General features: G+C 42.0%; 4 protein-coding genes and 1 pseudogene across 6 annotated transcripts in view; 4 read left to right on the forward strand and 1 right to left on the reverse strand.

The window, feature by feature from the left end:
- Nucleotides 1-304, reverse strand: part of LOC122145255 — a 23,047-nt gene extending 22,743 nt beyond the window's left edge. The window contains exon 1 of one of the 2 annotated variants that reach the window (XM_042757601.1): nt 197-304. The gene's annotated coding sequence lies outside the window, so the exon portion shown is untranslated. The remainder of the gene's footprint in view (nt 1-196) is intronic. The other variant, XM_042757603.1, reaches the window with a different exon arrangement.
- Nucleotides 305-746: 442 nt separating this feature from the next.
- Nucleotides 747-5,587, forward strand: rps19bp1 (ribosomal protein S19 binding protein 1). Its single transcript, XM_042757625.1, has 4 exons — nt 747-978; nt 1,078-1,248; nt 4,962-5,059; nt 5,136-5,587. Exons 1-4 carry the CDS (start codon nt 930-932, stop codon nt 5,265-5,267), a joined length of 450 nt encoding a protein of 149 aa, XP_042613559.1. The 5' UTR covers nt 747-929; the 3' UTR covers nt 5,268-5,587.
- Nucleotides 5,588-5,703: 116 nt separating this feature from the next.
- On the forward strand, nt 5,704-10,377 carry LOC109068597 (annotated as a pseudogene).
- Nucleotides 10,048-14,601, forward strand: LOC109068604 (apolipoprotein L3-like). Of its 2 annotated transcripts, none has more exons than XM_042757618.1 (8): nt 10,048-10,703; nt 11,062-11,109; nt 11,309-11,404; nt 11,506-11,607; nt 11,737-11,805; nt 12,098-12,134; nt 12,450-12,483; nt 13,559-14,601. In XM_042757618.1, exons 1-8 carry the CDS (start codon nt 10,695-10,697, stop codon nt 14,289-14,291), a joined length of 1,128 nt encoding a protein of 375 aa, XP_042613552.1. In that variant the 5' UTR covers nt 10,048-10,694; the 3' UTR covers nt 14,292-14,601. The 2 variants fall into 2 exon arrangements, with proteins under 2 accessions (XP_042613552.1, XP_042613554.1); XM_042757620.1 differs by having other exon boundaries at nt 12,101-12,134.
- Nucleotides 14,602-14,975: 374 nt separating this feature from the next.
- On the forward strand, nt 14,976-17,809 carry LOC109068603 (cyclic AMP-dependent transcription factor ATF-4-like). The gene is made up of 3 exons (XM_042757621.1): nt 14,976-15,132; nt 16,033-16,401; nt 16,766-17,809. The coding sequence occupies exons 2-3, from the start codon at nt 16,143-16,145 to the stop codon at nt 17,587-17,589; spliced, it is 1,083 nt and encodes a 360-aa protein (XP_042613555.1). The 5' UTR covers nt 14,976-15,132; nt 16,033-16,142; the 3' UTR covers nt 17,590-17,809.
- Nucleotides 17,810-23,130: the final 5,321 nt, after the last annotated feature.

Below are 23,130 nucleotides of genomic sequence, written 5' to 3' on the forward strand. Positions count from 1 at the left end.
TGAATGCATTTTAAAAGCTGTATTTAAGCGATTGTTGCATTTACATTTTAAACATGATAAATATAAATACATCTATTTACTGTCCGTTTGTGAATGTATTCAAGTGAATAACGAATCACTGATTTATTTGTGTGTTGAGGATGCTGTGTTACTTGAAATAAACTGCTCAATAAAAGAATAAAACATTTTAACTTACAGTCTCCAGATGTGTGTTTTCAGTCTCCAAAATCTCAGTAATAGAACAAGTTCTAGTCGTAAAAACGAAAGGATGCGTGGATTCTGCAGGAGCACACACTGATGAATGCTCAAAATCTCTTTCGTTCTGACATTCCTCTCAAAGGCAGCTGATACTACAACACTACTGCCAAAAATCCCTAGATGAGCTAGAAACAAAAGTCACTGAGACACTCAGATTTTCACATGATGTGTGAGTCTCAGAGTCTGACCTTTCAGCTTCACCAGAGCAGAGGTTAACAAGTGTTAAGGACACAACACGGAGAAAAATACTGTAAAGGTTTGAAAACTGATCTCTGAACCATTGTAAAAGCTTTAATTAACAATCACAATGAAAGAAAGAAAGAAAGAAAGAAAGAAAAAAAAGAAAGAAAGAAAGAAAGAAAAAGAAAAAAAAACAAAAAGAAAAAAAATCTTAAAACAAAGAAAGAAAGAAAGAAATATTGAACCATACTCAAATGCTGAACCATACTCAAATGCTTTTAATGGCCTAAAATCAACAAAATATTCACAGAAACGTTCTCATCTCATGCGCTAGTGTTGAATCAGGCGGAACTTTGCTGCTGCTGCTCGTGTTTCTGCCCGAGCCTTTGTTGTGACGCACTCGCTGAATTCACATGGCACGTAAACACTGAACGCTTACTTGTACTCTGTATTTATCTACATTTATTTCCACCTCGTTCATCACTTTGATCATGTCAGCATCCGTGATCCGAAGAGGACTTGAATTATTCAGCGAGAAAGGTAATTAGTTCATCGCTTTGGCCGGAGAGTCTGTATTTGTTTGGGAATGTAAGCAAAAATTATATCTATAAAAGTGATGTTATGTACTCGTGTCTGTAGATGGAGTGAAGCGTAAGCAGAAGAAGAGCAGCTCTCGTAAGTCCGCGCTGATGGAGCAGATCAGCACCGATAAACAGGGCGTTCAGAGGCGGATCCGGCGGCTGCAGCGACCCGGAGGATCAGCGCGGAGCACAAACACGGTCAAAGACAAGCACATCCGGTCAGCGCTGGGTGAGTCGGAACTCCTCAGACCTGCTCAAAACTACTTAAAATATATTCAAACCTTCTTAAACCTGCTCAAAACTACTTAAAAACATATTTAAACCTACCTAAAAAAAAACTCCCAAAACCTACCAAAAACCCTCAGGCAACCTCAAAAAAAAACAAACCTGCTCAAGCCAACTTAAAAACATGCTCAAACCTCATAAAACTGCTTAAGCCTACTTCAAACCTGCTCAAAACTGTTCAGACCTACTTAGAAACAAACCAAACCAAACCAACACAAAACACACCAGACCAGACCTCTTCAAAACTGCTCAAACCTACTTAGAAACATCCCAAACTTCTCAAGCCAACTTAAAAACATGCTCAAACTCCCCACATTTCCACAAACCTGCTTAAAAAACCTACTTAAAATCTGCTCTTCAAACCCAAAAAAAAACCAAACAAACTTAAAACCTGCTCTTAATTCCCCAAAGCTCCTCAAACCAGCTTAAAACCCTACATAAAACCTGCTCAAAACTCCCCAAATCACCTCAAACCTACTTAAAACCACCTAAAAACTGCTCAAAACACCCCAAACCTGCTTAAACCTATTTTAAAACCTGCTCAAAACTCCCCAAACCTCCTCAAACCTGCTTAAACCTACTTAAAACCTGCTCAAAACGCCCCAAACCTCCGCAAACCTGCTTAAACCCTACTTAAAACCTGCTAAAAACTCCCCAAACCTCCGCAAACCTGCTTAAACCCTACTAAAACCTGCTCAAAACGCCCCAAACCTGCCTAAACCCTACTTAAAACCTGCTCAAAACGCCCCAAACCTCCGCAAACCTGCTTAAACCTCCTCAAGCCTGCTTAAACCTACTTATAACCTGCTCAAAACGCCCCAAACCTGCTTAAACCTACTTAAAACCTGCTCAACTACTTAAAAAAAACCTCAACCCTACTTATAACCTGCTCAAAACGCCCCAAACCTCCTCAAACCTGCTTAAACCTACTTAAAACCAGCTTAAACCTACTTAAAACCTGCTTAAAACGCCCCAAACCTCCTCAAACCTGCTTAAACCTACTTAAAACCAGCTTAAACCTACTTAAAAACCTGCTCAAAACGCCCCATACCTCCGCAAACCTGCTTAAACCTCCCCAAACCTGCTTAAAACTTCTTAAAAACCAGCTCAAAACGCCCCATACCTCCGCAAACCCTGCTTAAAACGCCCCAAACCTCCTCAAACCAGCTTAAACCTACTTAAAACCTGCTTAAAACGCCCCAAACCTGTTTAAACCTACTTAAAAACCTGCTCAAAATGCCTCAAACCTGCTTAAACCCTACTTAAAACCTGCTCAAAACGCCCCACACCCTCCCGCAAACCTGCTTAAACCTCCCCAAACCTGCTCAAACCTGCTTAAACCTACATAAAAACCTGCTCCAAAACGCCCCAAACCTCCGCAAACCTGCTTAAACCTCCCCAAACCTGCTCAAACCTGCTTAAAACCTACTTAAAAACCTGCTCAAAACGCCCCATACCTCCGCAAACCTGCTAAAAACTCCCCAAACCTGCTCAAACCTGCTTAAACCTACTTAAAAACCTGCTCAAAACGCCCCAAACCTCCGCAAACCTGCTTAAACCTCCCCAAACCTGCTCAAACCTGCTTAAACCTACTTAAAAACCTCCTCAAAACGCCCCAAACCTCCTCAAACCTGCTTAAACCTACTTAAAAACCTGCTCAAAAAACGCCCCCATACCTCCGCAAACCTGCTTAAACCCTCCCCAAACCTGCTCAAACCTGCTTAAACCTACATAAAAAACCTGCTCAAAACGCCCCCAAACCTGCTTAAACCTACTTAAAAACCTGCTCAAAACGCCCCCAAAACCTCCACAAACCTGCTTAAAACCTACTTAAAAACCTGCTCAAAAACGCCCCAAAGCTCCGCAAACCTGCTTAAACCTCCTCAAACCAGCTTAAACCTCCCCAAACCTGCTCAAACCTACTTAAACCTACTTAAAAACCTGCTCAAAACGCCCCATACCTCCGCAGACCTGCTTAAACACTCCCCAAACCTCCGCAAGCCTGCTTAAACCTACTTAAAACCTGCTCAAAATGCCTCAAACCTACTTAAAACCTGCTCAAAACACCCCAAACCTCCACCTCCGCAAACCTGCTTAAACCTACCCCCAAACCTGCTCAAACCTGCTTAAACCTACTTAAAAACCTGCTCAAAACGCCCCATACCTCTGCAAACCTGCTCAAAACTCCCCAAACCTCCGCAAACCTGCTTAAACCTACTTATAACCTGCTCAAAACGCCCCAAAGCTCCTCAAACCTGCTTAAACCCTACTTAAAACCTGCTCAAAATGCCCCAAACCTCCGCAAACCTGCTTAAACCTCCTCAAACCTGCTCAAACCTGCTTAAACCTACTTAAAAACCTGCTCAAAAAACCTGCTTAAACCTAAAAAAAACCTAAACAAAACTAAAAACAAGCTCAAAAAACCCAATACCTCCGCAAACCTGCTCAAAACGCCCCAAACCTGCCTAAACCTACTTATTACCTGCTCAAAAAGCCCCAAACCTGCTTAAACCTACTTAAAACCTGCTCAAAACTCCCCAAACCTCCGCAAACCTACTTATAACCTGCTCAGAACACCCCAAACCTCCGCAAACCTGCTTAAAAAACCTTCCCAAACCTGCTTTAAACCTACTTAAAACCTGCTCAAAATGCCCCAAACCTGCTTAAACCTACTTAAAACCTGCTCAAAACACCCCAAACCTGCTTAAACCTACTTAAAACCTGCTCAAAACACCCCAAACCTGCTTAAACCTACTTAAAAAACTGCTCAAAATGCCTCAAACCTGCTTAAACCTACTTAAAACCTGCTCAAAACGCCCCAAACCTCCGCAAACCTGCTTTAAACCTCCCCAAACCTGCTCAAACCTGCTTAAACCTACTTAAAAACCTGCTCAAAACGCCCCATACCTCTGCAAACCTGCTTAAACCTCCCCAAATCTCCCCAAACCTGCTTAAACCTACTTAAAACCTGCTCAAAACGCCCCAAAGCTCCTCAAACCCACGTAAACCTCCTCAAACCAGCTTAAACCTACTTAAAACCTGCTCAAAAACCTGCTCAAAAACCTGCTCAAAACGCCCCAAACCTCCGCAAAACCTGCTTAAAACCTCCCCAAACCTGCTCAAACCTGCTTAAACCTACTTTTAAAAAAAACCTGCTCAAAACGCCCCATACCTCCGCAAACCTGCTTAAACCTCCCCAAACCTGCTCAAACCTGCTTAAACCTACTTAAAAACCTGCTCAAAACACCCCATACCTCCGCAAACCTGCTTAAACCTCCCCAAACCTCCTCAAACCTGCTTAGACCTACTTAAAAAACCTGCTCAAAACACCCCAAACCTACTTAAAAACCTGCCTAAAAACCTACTTAAAACCTGCTCAAAACTCTCCAAATCTCCACAAACCTGCTTAAACCTACTTAAAACCAGCCTAAACCTACTTATTACCTGCTCAAAAAGCCCCAAATCTGCTTAAACCTACTTAAAACCTGATCAAAACACCCCAAACCTCCTCAAACCTGCTTAAACCTACTTAAAACCTGCTCAAACCTCCCCAAACCTGCTCAGACCTGCTCGTTCACCACTGATCGCCGAAGCGTTAGGGTTATGAGCGGTTCTGCCTCTGTGCGCTTCAGATTCTCATGTTTCTGTTTTCCTCAGACGAATACAGAAAGAAGCAGAAGAAGAGTCAGCTGAAGTCAAACGTGGAGTATTTCCTGGCGTCTGATCATAAAACACAGAGCAGAGACACGAGAAAGGTCTGATCTCCTTCAGCTTCATCAGCAGAACTTCTCGCTGTGTCAGTGATGATGATGTATGCTGTGTTTTCTCCAGATCGTCCAGCAGCATTCGGGGCGGCGCTCCTGTCATCGGCCCGATCCGCCCGCCTCCAAACCGGAGGAAGAATCAGTCTTCACTGAGAAGGACTTCCAGAAGTTCCAGAAGGAATATTTCTCAAATCTCTAACGTCTGTGTGATCTCTGACTGAAGCTCTGCTGCAGAAATCCTGTTTGACTGAACAGCCCTGATTGATTCTTGAACTTTTGTTTAAAGAATTTTGATTGTGCAGTTTGAAAAACAAAGAATTAGTAAATGGTCAGAACTAAAAGTCAAACTAGAGACCTGTGTACTTCTGCTGCTGTAGAACTGTCAACGGAGTACAGAAACTAAACCCATCAATGACAACAAACAAACTGTGCTTTTTCTGTTTTTGGTTTTGTTTTTATGTTTTTTTTTTTCTAATGTCAGCAGGATGCATTGAAATAAAGTTATATTTCGCCTGAAAATGAAAACTGTCATCATTTTTTCCCTGTCAAGCTGTTCCAAACCTGTATGAGTTTCTTTCAGGTGTTAAACACAAAAGAATATTTTCTGAAGAATCATTTGACTTACATTTTTTTATTTTTTTGCATGGGTGATCTGTCCCTTTAAGTGGAGTTCACAAAGTCTGGTATTTTAAGCGTAATAGGAAAGATTCTTTAAACTGTCTGCATGCAACATGTTCTTCTGATAAAGGTGCTTGAACACTTGAGATGCTCTGATTAAACTTTGCATTTGTATAAGATCCAGAGGGAGCTAGTTTGTGGGAATATGACACGACTCTTGTGTTTCTGATCGGTCATGCCATCACCTTCACAATGAATACGTTCACAGCAAAGCCTTGTGTGCAGTCGACTAAACCTCATCAGAAACCCTCATGTGACACTAAACTCTCTTCGAGCCCAAATCCCACCTACACACGTCCTGAAGTGTTGAAGAATGCAGAGCGTCTGGATGGACGAGTATTTTTATCTCAGAGAGAGGTCTGAAACCAAAATCACATTCAGGAAGGCAAACGTTTAAATGTTTGATGGGGAAACGTCATGTTAAGAAGCAGAGAAGTATCAGGATCTGACTGTAAGTTATTGTTCTTCATGTGTTTCGTTAGCTCTAATAAATTAACCACTAACCATGTAGAGCTGTGCATGTATAATATTTTTTTTAAAAAAAAAAAACAACAAAACAACAACAATTCTTTAATGGTTTTCTGTTGAGTGAGGGTTTGTATTGTTGTGACAGGAGGATCATGCTGCGTTCTGATGGTCATTCATCCGCGTCCAGCACAGCAGCGGCTGAGACTGACCATCACTGCGTCCCTCTCTATGTGCAAGTGCTGCCCGACAGAGTAAAGAATCTCTCCAGCGCTTCACCAAATCACTACTACACTAGAGCTCCAGCGTCTGGGCTCAGGGACGTTTCTGAAAGAAGTCTCAACAAGACTGCATTCATTTGATCAAAAACAGTAAAATTGTGAAATATTATTACAATTTAAAACAGCTGTTTTCTGTGTGAATCTCTGTTAAAGTGTAATTTATTTCTGTGATGTGCAGCTGTATTTTCAGCATCATTACTCCCAGTCTTCAGTGTCACATGATCTTCAGAAATCATTCTAATATGATGATTTGCTGCTCAAGAAACATTTCTGATTATTATCAATGTTGAACACAGTTGTGCTGCACAATATTTTTGAAGAAACTGTGATGCATTTTATTTTTCAGGATCAACAGATGAACAGAAAGATCAAAAGAACAGCATTTATTTGATATAGAAATATTTTGTGACATTTTAAATGTCTTTACTGGTGTTTTTGATCAATTTAATGCATCCTTGATGAATAAAAGTATGAAAATACTTCCGACCCCAGAGTTCTGAACAGTAGTGTACTTCACATTCTTTACTGTATTCTGTGCACTGCTGGTTAAGACGCTTATGATGTGGAATGAATGCAATGATCACCACACTGTCGTCACATGAACTCATTTCTGGATCCAGTTATCATTTGGAAATCAAACAGTTATTTTGCATTTAAATCTAATTTTGTGTCAAGAAAGAGATTATTTGCTTTCATTATTGCTGCTGGATGCTGATTATTATTTTGTCTCAGGTGAAGCCGCCACCGCCGCCAGTTCCCAAAAAACCTGGCAAACACAGTCTGACCACACAATCATGTGACGCTCCTCCAGCATACGAGGATTACAGAGAGATCCGGTCACCTCCGGTCCCCCCCCGTCCCTCTTCATCAGAAGCGGTCAGAAGTGACCCGGAGCAGCACCTGTATGAGGACATCTCAGTGCTGCTGGACCAGCGCCAGGTCTCCGCCGAGAACCCTGTTTACACACATTACACACGCTTCAAAACGAAGACATTATTCACATCACTTCATTTCCAGTTTAGTTCTCATCTGATCAAATCGATAAAAGTACTGAATATGAACACTTAATATTCATTAATGATGCAAAAGCTTCTCTCTGAGCCATTTCCAGCATTAGATTGTTAGATTGTTTCTTTTTAGGGTGTGTTTCTTTACAGTTAATGACGCTGTTGTTATAATTTGTTTGTGAATCTTCAGGATGCCGGAGCTGATTGTGCAGGAAAGCAGAAGTGCTTCTCGTCCTCCAGTCTGATGGTAAAGCGTCTCTACTCTCTCTGAGTCACAGGAGTGATGCTGACATCAGGTTTGATGATGATTTTGTCTCTGCAGGAGTCAGATGGCGGTCTGCACGTCAGAAGTGCGCTTTTACCAGGTAGGAACTCAAAGATCTTGAGGTTATTTACATTTTTCTCGACAGTCCATTGATCCCTTCTGATTCATTTTTGTTTTTCTTTTTTATTATTGATATTTAATAATATAATATGATGCAAACAGCATACATTGTGTAAAAGGTGTGCGCTGTTTGTTTTTATTGGAATTGTAATATTTCACCCTCATTTACTTTCGTAAATCTCTTTTACACAGTTTGTATGTACAGAGAAATTTGTATGTGTGTGTGTGTGTGTGAATGGAAAATCTGCACAAAAATAATAATGTATTAAAATTAAAAACAAAATGTTGTTGACATTAGGGTTAGTCAAAAATATGTCAAAAGTATTGACATATCCAACACTGTTATCCCCCCAAAATCTGCATCGCATTCAGAATATGGAAAATATTTTTTATCTCATAAAAACCAACAACAGTGGCATTATGTGAATATACAGGCATTTTAAGGTTTAAATTCTAAAGAATTATTTATTTTTGGTTATAATAATTACCACTGATGTTGGTAAAAAATAAAAAAGATGTGAAAGTGAAAAATTTTTTTATTAAATGTGTCCCTGCAGCACAGAAGCAGTCATCAGCAGCACAGGTATATTTGTAGCAATAGACAACAATACATTGTATGAGTCACAATTATACATTTCTCTTTTAGGCCAAAAATCATTAGGATATTAAGAAGAGATCATGTTCCATGAAGATATTTAGTAAATTTCCTACTGTAAATATATAAAAACTTAATTTTTGATTAGTGATATACATTGCTAAGAACTTCATTTGAACAACTTTAAAGATGATTTTCTCAGTATTTTGATTTTTTTGCTCCCTCAGATTCCAGATTTTCAATAGTTGTATCTCAGACAAATATTGTCCTCCTAACAAACCACACATCAATGGAGAGATTATTTATTCAGCTTTCAGATGATGCATAAATCTCAATTTAAAAAAAAAGACCCTTATGATCCACATATAATATTTTTATGACCATTATTAGGTTTATCATAACAAGTCCCGTTTTTAAAATGTTGCGTATGCCAGTCTAATATGCTGATTTGCTGCTTAAGAAACTTTTCTGATTATTATCAATGTTGAAAACACTTGTGCTCAAAGAACAGCATTTATTTGAAATAGAAATCTTTTGTAATGTCCTTACTGTCATACAAGTAATGTCTTTACTTTGATCAATTCAATGCATCCTTGATGAATAAAAGTGTTGATTTCTTTGAAAAAATAACCCTGAGAATCACGCAGCTGCAGCAGATGTACTGTGTTTCTGATCTGCATGTGTTTGTGCTGTAGGCTGGGATCGTGTGTTTGATCAGGAGCAGCAGGAGGATCATGATCAGTGCAGGTAACCTTAGTCTGAACTGTAGACTTCAGTCTGTCCTGCTGTAGAAAGTGACCCGCTTCAGTGTCCGTCTGTGTTCTCCTCTAGACGGTTTGCTCAGACGGTTCAGCGGATCCGCTCCGGAGTTCAGCTCTACCAGCAGGTTCTGTTTCTCCGCGGCACCAACATGATGAACTTCATCACTCAGCTCAACTGCATCGCAGACGAACTGGACAAGACGGTGAAGAAAACACGCATCGCAGGCATCACGGGCGGCACCACGGGGGCCATCGGAACCGCGGCTATAGTAGCGGGCATCGCTCTGGCGCCCGTGACCTTCGGAGCCTCGCTGGCCGTGGGGGATCGGTGTCGGTGTGGCAGCGGCCGGAGGCGTCACCGGAGCGTCAGCCGCCATCAGCAGGAAGGTCAGAAAGACTCAGGACCGGAGGAAGGTGGAGAAGATCCTCCGGAGCTACCAGAGCCAGATGGAGGACGTGGAGGAGTGCCTGAAGTCCATCATCAGAGAGATGGAGCAGCTGAGGAGGCTGGAGGTCGCGGGCGACGCTGACGCCGCAGACGTGCTGACGCTGGCCGAGCGGCTCGGAAACTCGGACGTCATCGGTGCTCTGAGCGAAAACACTCGTGCCGTCCAGGCGTTCGCCGCGGATCTGGATTCGTACTTCACTAAAGACGACGCACAGAGGCTGAAGAAAGGCTCGGAGAGCTTGTTCGCCGCTAAGACCCGAGAGGTGGCTCTGAAACTCAAAGAGAACATTGACCAGCTCATACACATCAAAAACATGTTCATGTGCCCATGAAACTGACACTGCTCTGATCTCAAGAGTTTGTGGCCTCACTAAGGTTCAGTGTGAGCACTGACGCTTCCATGAAGACCTTTAACATCTTTAAACTTTCCATTCCACAAAAGATTCTTCTTATAGTGGAAAATGGTTCTTTATGTTATTAAAAAGTTCTCCACACAAGAACTGATCACTGAAAGGTTCTTCTGTGAAAACATCCTTTATTTCATGAGACTTTCTCATCATAGGGAGCTTTATATTGGACACGGTTTGGGTTTTGCAGTGATGCCACAGAAGAACGAACTTTTCAGTGAACGGAACAAACATTTTTTTTTTCCTAGTGTGTATGGCTTATAAATCTACCTTTTTCCACTATCCCCTGTTCAAGAGCTGTTTTTCTGTCTTATAGTGTCACACAAACATAAAGATGCTCTCGAAGCTACGTGTGAACTCAAATCAAATGTTTAATTCTCATGCCATTAAACCAGTCCTTACTGGTTCCTCAAGTTTAATTAAAGAAACTGTGAATTCCACAAATAAACCGACACATGATGTTTATAATTGCTTCTTTGTGTTGTAAGTGAAAGTGTTTTAACTGATGATTGAGTGCCGTGCCGGCTTTAGAGCAGATCTGTCTCACACTTCTTCAGACCGACAGAAACACGGCCGTGAACATCACACGTCTGCAGACGATGGACGACGTAAGTGATTCCACTCGTACTCTAAACCTGCAGGTGTCTGTGTATTTCACACAGTTTAGTTCCATGTGTCTCCACTGGCAGGGATAATTAATACGGCGGATCTGTGATGATAATATTTGAATGTCATGTTATATGACAGTATTCATATTAGCATGAGTACCACTTTGATCATTCACAAAAGCCAAATTGATGTGTGTCATATTTTCAATGACAAATACTGATTAAAAACTAAAAGAGAAGAAGAAAACCCAAATGATGGGCTTTAGTTCATTAGACCCAGAATTTCATAATACACCCAAAACATCACGTTTTTCCTGCGGTTTGAGACATTCGGAATGATTTCTGATGTGTTCTTCAGCATTCTGCTCCTAAACCGGCTCCTCGATTGGCTCCAGGGCCACGCAAGGTGAGAACAACAAAAGCAATCTTCATTGAATATCTGCATATTTAAGAACTGGTCAAGCCAAACAGATTAGGATGATAGTTTTGAGCACACGAATGATTGTGAAAGTGAAAGACTGAGAGATGAGTGATCGGATGAAGGAGCAGTGGAACCGGTCTCTCTGTGCACTGAATCGTGAAGATGTTGCTGGTTCTGGTTGCAGTCGGTGAGGAATGAGAGCGGAGAGAGCCACCCGCTGGACCCTGGACTCACTCGGACCGGACTGGAGCGCTCCAGTGGAGACCAGCCAGTGACCGCGGTAAAGAAACCCCAGCTCCTCTATGACCAGCTGAATATCTTTGAGTTTCTTGTGCATCATGACTGAAAGGATCTGCTTTGTTTTTCTGCACGTCGCTGAAGAGAGAGAATGTGTTTGAGAAACATGAGGTTCCTCCGCTTCCACATCCGAGGACTAAACCCGGAAGCAGAAGCCCTCCTGAGATCATTACACACTGTTCTGAGGTACGTTTTCATACAAGCAGGATCTAAAGCACACAACCCATAATGCCTATTCATAAACATACTGGTGTTTTGAAGGGTTAAATCTTGACTTTTCATCCCAGCATTGTGTGTTTCATTCTCAAAATGCAGAAGAATGCCACTTTCATAGCAACTCTGGAGGATCAACTGAGTAAGCGATTTCAGAACAGCGAGCCACAGGTATAACCTTCCTTAGACGTTTTCTGCAAATCTGACAAACCTTGATTCACTTCAGTCACAGATCATCGCTCATCAGATCAAGTGTCTTTTCTCTTCTTCAGTAATGTCTTGCTTTTCATCATCTTTTCAGTAACTATAGCAACATCATCCACTAACTAACCGCAGACTAACTACATGATACAAAGATGCTATTGATCCAGCATCTCAAACATGTAAACGACACTTGATTTGGTGTTTAAAGTGTGACTGAAGTGTCAGAATAATACAGACTGAAGTTTTGCTCTCTTTCCAGCAGGAAAAGAAATGCTTTCCGATGGGAAACACTCTGAGTAAGAGATAATCTTGTAATCTATATAACAAGAAGCGGAGTTTGTATTTTTACATCAAGGACCACAATGGAAAAACAAGTTTACATTTAACTGATTGTGTTATCCTCAACGAGTGTATTTCGCTGCTTTTCTGTCTAATAATAAAACAAAACAAGACAAATTACACAAAATACTGCATGCAATAATGAAATGATATTAATGCCTTTGTCTGTTATTTGAGTAGAGCCTTTATGGGGATTTTTTTGTAACTTTTAAAGTTGGCTAATTTTCCACACTTTCTGTCACTAAGACATTGAATGTTTTTGTTTCTGTCAGGAGAATCTACAGTGGTTTCAGATTCAGACTTCAGGTAAAGTGAAGCCACAGGGACCCCTGTATAAATATACACAGTCTTCATCTGTAATATATATATATATATACAGTACAGGTCAAAAGTTTGGAAACATTACTATTTTTAATGTTTTTGAAAGAAGTCTCTTCTGCTCATCAAGCCTGCATTTATTTGATTCCTGTGAGTGTTGTTTATGTGAATATATTGTAAAATAAAAACAATTTAAAATAATAGTTTTCTATTTGAATATACTTTAAATTATCATTTATTTCTGTGATGCAAAGCTGAATTTTTAGGATCATTATCACATGATCCTTTAGAAATCATTCTAATATGATGATTCATTATCAAAGTTGGAAACAGTTCTGCTGCTTAATATTTTTTTCAGAACAAGTGATACTTTTTTAGGATACTTTGATGAATAAAAATTAAAAAAAAAAAAAAAAAAAAAAAGAAGCTATGTTTTTAAAATATAAATATTTTGTAATAACAATATACACTACTGGTCAGTAATTTTTCTTTTTCTTTTTTTTTTTAAATAAAATCAATACTTTTATTCAGCAAGGATGTGTTAAATTGATAAAAAGTGATAGTAAAGAAAATATATTATTAGATTTTTTTTTTTTGAATAAATGCAGTTCTTTTTAACCTTTTATTGATCAAATATATTAGACAGCAGAACTGTTTTTCCAACACTCATAATAAATCAGAATATTAGAATGATTTCTAAATGATCATGTGATAGACTGGATGTTACATGTGACACTGAAGGCTGGAGTAATGATGCTGAAAACTCAGCTTTGCATCACAGGAATAAATAATTTTTTTTAAAGTATATTCAAATAGAAAACTATTATTTTAAGTTGTAATAATATTTCACAATATTACTGTTTTTTTCTGTATTTTTGATCAAATAAATGCAGGCTTGATGAGCAGAAAGACTTCTTTCAAAAACATTAAAAATAGTAATGTTTCCAAACTTTTGACCTACTGTATATATAATGTGGTATGGACTGATTGATTCCGCCGTCCGTTGTATAACAGTGAAAGAGAACATGCTTCATTTCTGCTTCCTGGTCTCTTGTCTCCGCAGGTCCTTCATGCACACTGCTGAAAGTTTCACAAACACTCTTCAGGTCTTTGTTTCTCATCTGCCAAGCTGTGCAAGCGCTCTAGAGAGACAGATCGCTGAGCTGCAGGAAGTGGCTGATGGTGTGGATAAGACGCACAAAGGCGTGAGGATCGCTGGCATCACCGGAGGAGCCACAGGAGCGGTGGGCGGCGCGGCGGCCGTGGCCGGGATCCTCCTGTCCCCCGTGACTCTGGGAGCGTCTCTGGCCATCACCGTGGTGGGGGTCGGGGTCGCGGCCGCTGGCGGGGTCACGGGGGCCTCGGCCGCCATCACCAACAAAGTCAAAAAAAATCAGGTCAGGAAGAAGGTGGAAACCATCCTAAAGGAGTGCCAGAGTGAGATGGAGGAGGTTGAAGGTTACTTGGAAAGCATCAGCACAGAGATGGGAAAGCTCCGAGAATATGACCTGCTGACGCTGGAGCGCGTGAATGTGAAGTCTGCAAAGATCGTGCGGCTCGTCGGGATAGCAGGAGGAACATCGACGGCGCTGAGCGTGATGAGCCGGTCCTCGGGCGTGGTTCATGGCTTCGCCGTCGGCATGGACCTTTACTTCACCGGACAAGACTCAGAGAAACTCAAGAAAGAGTCAAAGACCAGATTTGCCCAGCAGATCCGTGAGGTGGCAGAACAGATTCAGACCGGGCTTACAGAGCTGATGAACATGAGAGAGAAACTGCTCTCAGAACAGATATGAGGTGTTACAATATGGTGAAGGAAAGGGTTGTTTCTTCGTTTGGTGTCTGTGTTAAGTTCTTGTGTTGTATTCAGAATAATAAAAAAAGATCTTCCTGAATCTTTAGAATAGTTTGAGCCTTTCATGTGTGAGCATGCTTTCTCCTCTCCATAGTGAATAATCAGATCACACAAGCAGGAAAAACTATTGATGGTCACTAGAGGTCACACTCGCACAGTTTCTTATCCTCCTGCGCAGGCATGTGTTCTTGTGTTGTACCTCTGCAAAAGTGTCAAAATAATTACTATTAAAAGATTTTCCTGAGATTTAATTGCTGCCTGATTGAATTACTAGCACTGGTGTATTTAACACTGTCCATTAATCTGTCTCCGTCCTCCATTAATAATCATTCATATCATAAGAGTAGAAATTACTTTAATTTAGCATCAGCTTCTCTTGCTAATAAAATCTGAGAGCATATCGCTCGTAAAATGTTATTTATTCGGACTATCTAAACCATAAATGTAATTTCGACGCTTTTGTTTCCTGTCTGAGCTCCGCGCGAACGAAAATATTTAGGTACTATTTGTTTGATAAATATTGAGAGGCGCAGAGGCCAATCAGCGAGCAGATGTGAGCGGAGTGATACGAGCGGCGGAAGCTCACCGTGTGGGTGTGATGCGCGCGTATATAAGCGGCCGCGCGGCCGTCCTTCTGTTTTCTCTCGCGCGCGCTCCAGTCTCTCCGCACGCAGCTGTCCCGCGGGAATCATGGCAGTGTAGCGGCTTGCAGCGGCAACCATCGCGGCGGCGAATCCGGCAGTGCAGCGGTCCAGTGCACTGGCTCTATTAGGCAAAATGGCGTAAGTATTTCTCAGCCCTTGACGTTTGATTTAGTTTGTCAAGAACTCATCGAAGTGTTAAAAAGCGGTGCTGTTTGTTTGCATTTACATAGACATTTAGCAGTATCAAAGTGTTGCTTTGTGAAGTGTTTATGAACGATCTCCGTTTGTTTTGATTATTCGCGGTTTCGGGGGTTTTTGTTGTCACGGAGCGGCAACGTGGCACTTCAAAATGGCGCGCGCGCGCTTCTTCCGCGGCCGCCTGCTGAGCGCTGGAAATGGCGCGAGGGCGTCAGGGACACCTTCATCTCGCGCAGGAACCAGGGGGCGGGGCTTCCCGTACTCATGACCATATTAGGAAACGTTATTGGGAAGGGCGGGTAAATTCCTGTTAAAGGTCAGCTAGTCGTTGGGTTAATAATAGTTAGGAGGAGTTTAGGTTAAGTTTAAGTTAAGGTGTGTGTGGGCAGCTCCAGTTCCTCCCAGATGGCAGTTTTAACTGGAACGCCTCAAGGCGGTTTAGGGACTGGATAAACTGGTTTAAGCTGCTGGTTATTCAATGCAAGGACGTGAATTAAGTCAAGTTTTTGTTCTGTTAAATCTTCCCTCTAGCAAGGGTTGGGAATCGAGAACTCATTCCTCTGTTCTTAGAAAAAAATAAAAATATGATTTGCAGCAAAACTATAATAGAATATGCATAGGAGTGTGATTGTGTGAATGTGAATGCGTTCCCCAATAACGACTGTCCAATTTGAAAATTCATAAAAAATCATCTTCGTATAAGAATTGTTGATTAGAATTTCCAGCCACAGTTAGTTTTCAGTAGACTAGAACTTCAAAACATGAGTTACGATCACCCGAAGCTTCCGTTCTTCGGTCTCGCTCTGTCTCTGTAACGCTGTCTCCCCTGGTTTCTTTCAGGTCCCTTGTGGCATCCACCCACAGCTCTGCTGCTGTAGACAGCACATCCACAGCGTTCACCAGCGCTCCAGAACCCCTGTCCCGCTCCGCTCCGCCTCTGACCCGCTGCCATGTCTGTGGTGTCTCAGATGAGTCTGGAGGACGTGGGGGCCCTGTTCCTGGGGCCCTCATCTCTGATGGCTGACCCCTTTGGGCCCCTTCTGGACGAAGATGAGGAGAGCGCTCTGTCGGAGGGGTGGTCTTCGCCCCTCTCCTCTTCCTCCTCTCTCTCGCCCCTCTCTCCCTCTCGTCCCGCTTCTGTAGGGTGTAAGTCGCTCTCCTGGCCGCCTGAGCTGCTCACTGCACAAACAGAGCCCGAGCAGAGCAAAGGTGACGCTCTACACTCTAACTACACCACAAACACTCACAGTTCCACGGGTGTTTCATACGGCTCAGTAGAGTGGGACATGGGTTATTAAAGTTAATTAAAAGTAAAAAAAACATCATTTTAGTTTAAGTCAATGTACTAAAATAAATAAAAATTATATAGGCACATAAAAATTTTTTTTTTAAATATAAGAAGTATATTGATAAACACTATACTAGTATCCCAGAAGAAAATGAGTGTTTTCTGATTAGTTGGGGTTAGTCCATTGCACAGAACTGGGTTTTCCTCTTCTACTGGTTAGTAGTTTACCAGAATATGCATTTTAAAAGGAGTCCTCTGCTAACTCCTGTCTCTGTCCTGCTCCAGGCGATGCGTTTTCTGGCATGGATTGGATGACGGAGAAGTTAGACCTGAATGACTTTGACCTGGATTCTCTGATCGGATCCTGTGATTCAGACGAGCCTCCCAGTTCTCCAGAAGAGCTGCTGGCCTGCCTGGACACCGACATGGATCTGGACCTGGATCCGCTCGCGTTCGGCTCGACAGAGCTGGGCCTGGCGCTGACCTTCGACCTTCCCCTCCCGGAGGAGCCTGTGGAGATCAAGTCTGAGCCTCCGTCTCCTGATCCCACCTTCACGCTGGAGCTGGGCAGCGAGGTGTCCGTGCTCCCGTCTCCTGACATCCCGCTCACGCCGCCCCACGTGATGCTGCTGCTGACTCCGAAAGAGGAGGTGAGCGGCGGCGATTCATCCGACAGTGACAGCGGGATCTCCGTCTCCGGATCAGATCCCGAACCCTTGCTGAAGCCTGCGGTCTCCTCCAGAACCAAACCCTACTCCAGACCTGACCCGGACGCCGCGCCAGCCGTAACGACCCGCGTGAAGGCCGCGCCCGGCGCTCCTAAAGTGGTAGAGAAGAAACTGAAGAAGATGGAGCAGAACAAAACGGCCGCGACGCGCTACCGGCAGAAGAAACGCACCGAGCAGGAGACGCTGAGCTCCGAGTGCGCCGAGCTGGAGAAGAGAAACCAGCAGCTCCAGGAGAAAGCAGAGTCCATCAGCCGAGAGATCCGCTACCTGAAGGACCTCATGGAGGAGGTCAGGTCTGCCAAGAACCGCAGGAGCAAAGCCAAAGCCCAGGATGCCGTCAGCTCTGGTCAGGGTTCGTCACCTTCCACCGTAGTTCACTAAACTCACTCATCATTCATTCCCTCGTTTCCACTCGAGTCGTTTATCGTCCAGTAAGGGGCTCATCAGTCAGAGTTGTTACACTGAATCTGTTGCTGTAGTGCTTGTAAATAGGCTTCACATGTGCTATTTAAACATGCTAAACATGTTAAATCTGTCTTGGTTGTAGTGTGTTGCCTTAAAATTGCTTTGCTCTTTTCTATTAAAGATGCTTTTGAACTCATTTATTCTGTGTGCTTATTTTGTCTGAACCATGTGAAACATTCCCAAGTCAGTGCATTTGTGTGATTCAGGGGGTGTAACTACTTACACTGGACTGATTTCTGACACAAGTTAGGTTTTTATAATAATGCAAAAATCAGACTCTGCCCACTTAGTTCTGATTGATTTTGTCCTTGAGTCCAGATGTTCAGGCGGTCAGAGTCCTGCTAAATCCATCATGAACTGCAGCTTATATAAACATTCATAATTTTCATATTACCTTAAAATGTGATTCAATGGTTTTCTAAACATTAAAACAACTAAGCTTAGAGGAAAATAAATGATCGGCATTTGCAAGTATAAAACATATGGCTTTACATTTGAATTTAATTTATACGCTTTTATCCTGAGCAGCTGATAAATGTGGATGAAAAGCACAATAGATAAATCTAAACTAAACATTTGTTAGACTCTGTGGAACTGTTATAAACATTTGTCAGGAGTTTTTAATATACAGGTGCTGGTCATATAATTAGAATATCATCAAAAAGTTGATTTATTTCACTAATTCCATTTAAAAAGTGAAACTTGTATATTACAGGTCCTTCTCAAAAAATTAGCATATTGTGATAAAAGTTCATTATTTTCCATAATGTAATGATAAAAATTAAACTTTCATATATTTTAGATTCATTGCACACCAACTGAAATATTTCAGGTCTTTTATTGTTTTAATACTGATGATTTTTGGCATACAGCTCATGAAAAACCCAAAATTCCTATCTCAAAAAAATTAGCATATCATGAAAAGGTTCTCTAAACGAGCTATTAACCTAATCATCTGAATCAACTAATTAACTCTAAACACCTGCAAAAGATTCCTGAGGCTTTTAAAAACTTCCAGCCTGGTTCATTACTCAAAACCACAATCATAGGTAAGACTGCCTACCTGACTGCTGTCCAGAAGGCCATCATTGACACCCTCAAGCGAGAGGGTAAGACACAGAAAGAAATTTCTGAACGAATAGGCTGTTCCCAGAGTGCTGTATCAAGGCACCTCAGTGGGAAGTCTGTGGGGAAGGAAAAAAGTGTGGCAAAAAAAACGCTGCACAACGAGAAGAGGTGACCGGACCCTGAGGAAGATTGTGGAGAAGGACCGATTCCAGACCTTGGGGGGACCTGCGGAAGCAGTGGACTGAGTCTGGAGTAGAAACATCCAGAGCCACCGTGCACAGGCGTGTGCTTTTGAACCAGAAACAGAGGCAGAAGCGCCTGACCTGGGCTACAGAGAAGCAGCACTGGACTGTTGCACAGTGGTCCAAAGTACTTTTTTCGGATGAAAGCAAATTTTGCATGTCATTCGGAAATCAAGGTGCCAGAGTCTGGAGGAAGACTGGGGAGAAGGAAATGCCAAAATGCCTGAAGTCCAGTGTCAAGTACCCACAGTCAGTGATGGTCTGGGGTGCCATGTCAGCTGCTGGTGTGGGTCCACTTTGTTTTATCAAGGGCGGGGTCAATGCAGCTAGCTATCAGGAGATTTTGGAGCACTGCATGCTTCCATCTGCTGAAAAGCTTTATGGAGATGAAGATTCATTTTACCAGCACGACCTGGCACCTGCTCACAGTGCCAAAACCACTGGTAAATGGTTTACTGACCATGGTATTACTGTGCTCAATTGGCCTGCCAACTCTCCTGACCTGAACCCCATAGAGAATCTGTGGGATATTGTGAAGAGAAAGTTGAGAGACGCAAGACCCAACACTCTGGATGAGCTTAAGGCCGCTATCGAAGCATCCTGGGCCTCCATAACACCTCAGCAGTGCCACAGGCTGATTGCCTCCATGCCACGCCGCATTGAAGCAGTCATTTCTGCAAAAGGATTCCCGACCAAGTATTGAGTGCATAACTGAACATAATTATTTGAAGGTTGACTTTTTTTTTGTATTAAAAACACTGTTTCTTTTATTGGTCGGATGAAATATGCTAATTTTTTGAGATAGGAATTTTGGGTTTTCATGAGCTGTATGCCAAAATCATCAGTATTAAAACAATAAAAGACCTGAAATATTTCAGTTGGTGTGCAATGAATCTAAAATATATGAAAGTTTAATTTTTATCATTACATTATGGAAAATAATGAACTTTTTCACAATATGCTTATTTTTTGAGAAGGACCTGTATATTCATTCATTACACACAGACTGATATATTTCAAATGTTTATTTCTTTTAATTTTGATGATTATAACTGACAACTAAGGAAAATCCCAAATTCAGTATCTCAGAAGATTAGAATATAACTTAAGACCAATACAAAGAAAGGATTTTTAGAAATCTTGGCCGACTGAAAAAAGTATAAAAATGAAAAGTATGAGCATGTACAGCACTCAATACTTAGTTGGGGCTCCTTTTGCCTGAATTACTGCAGCAATGCGGCGTGGCATGGAGTCGATCAGTCTGTGGCACTGCTCAGGTGTTATGAGAGCCCAGGTTGCTCTGATAGTGGCCTTCAGCTCTTCTGCATTCTTGGGTCTGGCATATCGCATCTTCCTCTTCACAATACCCAATAGATTTTCTATGGGGTTAAGGTCAGGTGAGTTTGCTGGCCAATTAAGAACAGGGATACCATGGTCCTTAAACCAGGTACTGGACGCTTTGGCACTGTGTGCAGCTGCCAAGTCCTTTTGGAAAATGAAATCTGCATCTCCATAAAGTTAGTCAGCAGCAGGAAGCATGAAGTGCTCTAAAACTTCCTGGTATACGACTGCGTTGACCTTGGACCTCAGAAAACACAGTGGACCAACACCAGCGGATGACATGGCACCCCAAACCATCACTGACTGTGGAAACTTTACACTGGACCTCAAGCAACGTGGATTGTGTGCCTCTCCTCTATTCCTCCAGACTCTGGGACCCTGATATCCAAAGGAAATGCAAAATTTACTTTCATCAGAGAACATAACTTTGGACCACTCAGCAGCAGTCCAGTCCTTTTTGAAGCGAGACGCTTCTGACGCTGTCTGTTGTTCAAGAGTGTCTTGACACAAGGAATGCGACAGCTGAAACCCATGTCTTGCATACGTCTGTGTGTAGTGGTTCTTGAAGCACTGACTCCAGCTGCAGTCCACTCTTTGTGAATCTCCCCCACATTTTTGAATGGGTTTTGTTTCACAATCCTCTCCAGGGTGCGGTCTATTCCTATTGCTTGTACACTTTTTTCTACCACATCTTTTCCTTCCCTTCGCCTCTCTATTAATGTGCTTGGACACAGAGCTCTGTGAACAGCCAGCCTCTTTTGCAATGACCTTTTGTGTCTTGCCCTCCTTGTGCAAGGTGTCAAATGGTCGTCTTTTGGACAACTGTCAAGTCAGCAGTCTTCCCCATGATTGTGTAGCCTACAGAACTAGACTGAGAGACCATTTAAAGGTCTTTGCAGGTGTTTTGAGTTAATTAACTGATTAGAGTGTGGCACCACACACCACCTATGGGATTTTCCATAGGTGTCAGTTATAAACATCAAAATTAAAAGAAATAAACATTTGAAATATATCAGTCTGTTTACAATGAATTAAAATGATATACAATTTCAAATTCCTGAAAATAAGAAATGAAATAAATCAACTTTTTGGTGATATTCTAATTATATGACCAGCACCTGTATATGAGGGGGGGGAAAAAGCTTTTGTGCCAGTAACATTTATTCATCTTCACCTGAGATATCTCCACGTAGTGTGGAGTGAGTGAAAGAGCATTAAACACTTCACACCTGCATGAGGAACAGAGCCGTGTGTGTGTGTTCAGTCTGGACCACAGGATTTCACACGTCTGTTCCTGTACACACACACACACAGACACACTCACTCACACACACACACACACACACACACACACACACACTTGTCAAAGGAGTCTCTGCTCCTCGTTCACAGTCAGGTCTGCATTATGAACTTCATGAGGGTTTCTGAAGAGTCTGATGCTTTTATATTCAGGGAAGACAGAATCTGATCCGACTGCTGCTCAGTTCAGCAGGTTAATACCACATTAGCTTCATTAAGAGATTAAGTGTGTGTGTGTGTGTGTGTGTGTGTGTGTGTGTGTGTGTGTGTGTGTGTGTGTTCTGCTGATGGATTATCTGTTTAACTCACTGATCTTCTAAATCAGCTCAGGCTTCATCTGAGACAGAAAATAACACTTCCACATCTCAACTTGATAAAATTAGTTTGTTAAAGTGACATTTCACACATTTTGCAACAAGTGCTGAGTTACTCTGCATCTGTAGACATGTATATGTGTTGTCCTGCACGAAGTTTGTATTGCATTTGTATTTTATTTGTATGAAACTAATGAGTGCTTTGACCATGTTATTGTAACATTTGTTAGGCCAATAAAGCACAGTCACAGCTGAGAGAGAGAGAGACACACAGAGAGAGACAGAGAGAGTCATGTGGGGGGTGATTCACTCCTGGGTGTGTTTGCTGTGTGGTTTTGACGAGATTAAACCAGATCACACCGGTTCAGTCAAACTCCAGGAACTCATGAGTCACGTTACTCACTATTAATAATAATAACTCACAAACAAAAGCTGCATGATTGTGAACAGATGCGTTTGCAAACACAAGACCAATATGTTTATTTCAGTGACTGGATTAAGTTGTTGTGTTATTGTTTTACTGTCTCTGCTGTTAAAGCAACACTACACAGCTCTACATGAGAACAGAACACGGCACGGTGTTTGAACTGGCGCCACCTGCTGGACGACACGCAGATCAAAGCGCAGTTCCGCTTCCGGCTTCAGCGGACCCGATGCTGATGAGTGTGTCACGTGGCCGTCCGGTGAGCGTGATCTCTCTCTGAAAGGTTCAGATTTTCTCTCTGATCGCTGATCGTGCAGCAGCGCGAGGCACTGATTATTCCCCTGATGAGCGTCTGCTCTGTGGGAAGGTGCAGAAAACTCGAACATCATGTTATGGTGGTGAAAAATTTTATTCTTCAGGATTCACAGATGAATAGAAAGTTAAAAGAACAGCATTTATTTGAAATAAAAATATTTTGTAACATTATAAATGTCTTTACTGGCACTTTTGATCAATTTAATGATTCTATTTTTTAAGCAATTGATAGCAAAAGTTTGGAAGAAATAGTGCAGCACCTAAAATCGTCAACCTGCTATCTTGACACACTTCCCACATCTTTGTTCAAAAGTGTGCTTAACTGTTTAGAAGCAGATCTCTTAGAAGTGGTGAACGCCTCACTTCTTTCAGGGACATTTCCAAACTCCCTGAAAACTGCAGTTGTTAAGCCCCTCCTGAAAAAGAGCAATCTTGATAACACCATTTTGAGCAA

The sequence above is a fragment of the Cyprinus carpio genome, chromosome A6 (assembly GCF_018340385.1).
Source record: "Cyprinus carpio isolate SPL01 chromosome A6, ASM1834038v1, whole genome shotgun sequence".
In the NCBI taxonomy this organism is placed as follows: domain Eukaryota; kingdom Metazoa; phylum Chordata; class Actinopteri; order Cypriniformes; family Cyprinidae; genus Cyprinus; species Cyprinus carpio.

What these genes read in the sequence shown, in the direction of transcription:
- rps19bp1 (XM_042757625.1), top strand. Translation starts at nt 930, where the DNA reads ATGTCAGCATCCGTGATCCGAAGAGGACTTGAATTATTCAGCGAGAAA. An exon ending in GCACATCCGGTCAGCGCTGG is followed by an intron (nt 1,249 to 4,961) that starts GTGAGTCGGAAC and finishes TGTTTTCCTCAG; the next exon opens with ACGAATACAGAAAGAAGCAG. An exon ending in AGAGCAGAGACACGAGAAAG is followed by an intron (nt 5,060 to 5,135) that starts GTCTGATCTCCT and finishes TGTTTTCTCCAG; the next exon opens with ATCGTCCAGCAGCATTCGGG.
- LOC109068604 (XM_042757618.1), top strand. An exon ending in TCATTACACACTGTTCTGAG is followed by an intron (nt 11,608 to 11,736) that starts GTACGTTTTCAT and finishes CTCAAAATGCAG; the next exon opens with AAGAATGCCACTTTCATAGC. An exon ending in GTTTCAGATTCAGACTTCAG is followed by an intron (nt 12,484 to 13,558) that starts GTAAAGTGAAGC and finishes TTGTCTCCGCAG; the next exon opens with GTCCTTCATGCACACTGCTG.
- LOC109068603 (XM_042757621.1), top strand. Translation starts at nt 16,143, where the DNA reads ATGTCTGTGGTGTCTCAGATGAGTCTGGAGGACGTGGGGGCCCTGTTC. An exon ending in AGAGCCCGAGCAGAGCAAAG is followed by an intron (nt 16,402 to 16,765) that starts GTGACGCTCTAC and finishes GTCCTGCTCCAG; the next exon opens with GCGATGCGTTTTCTGGCATG.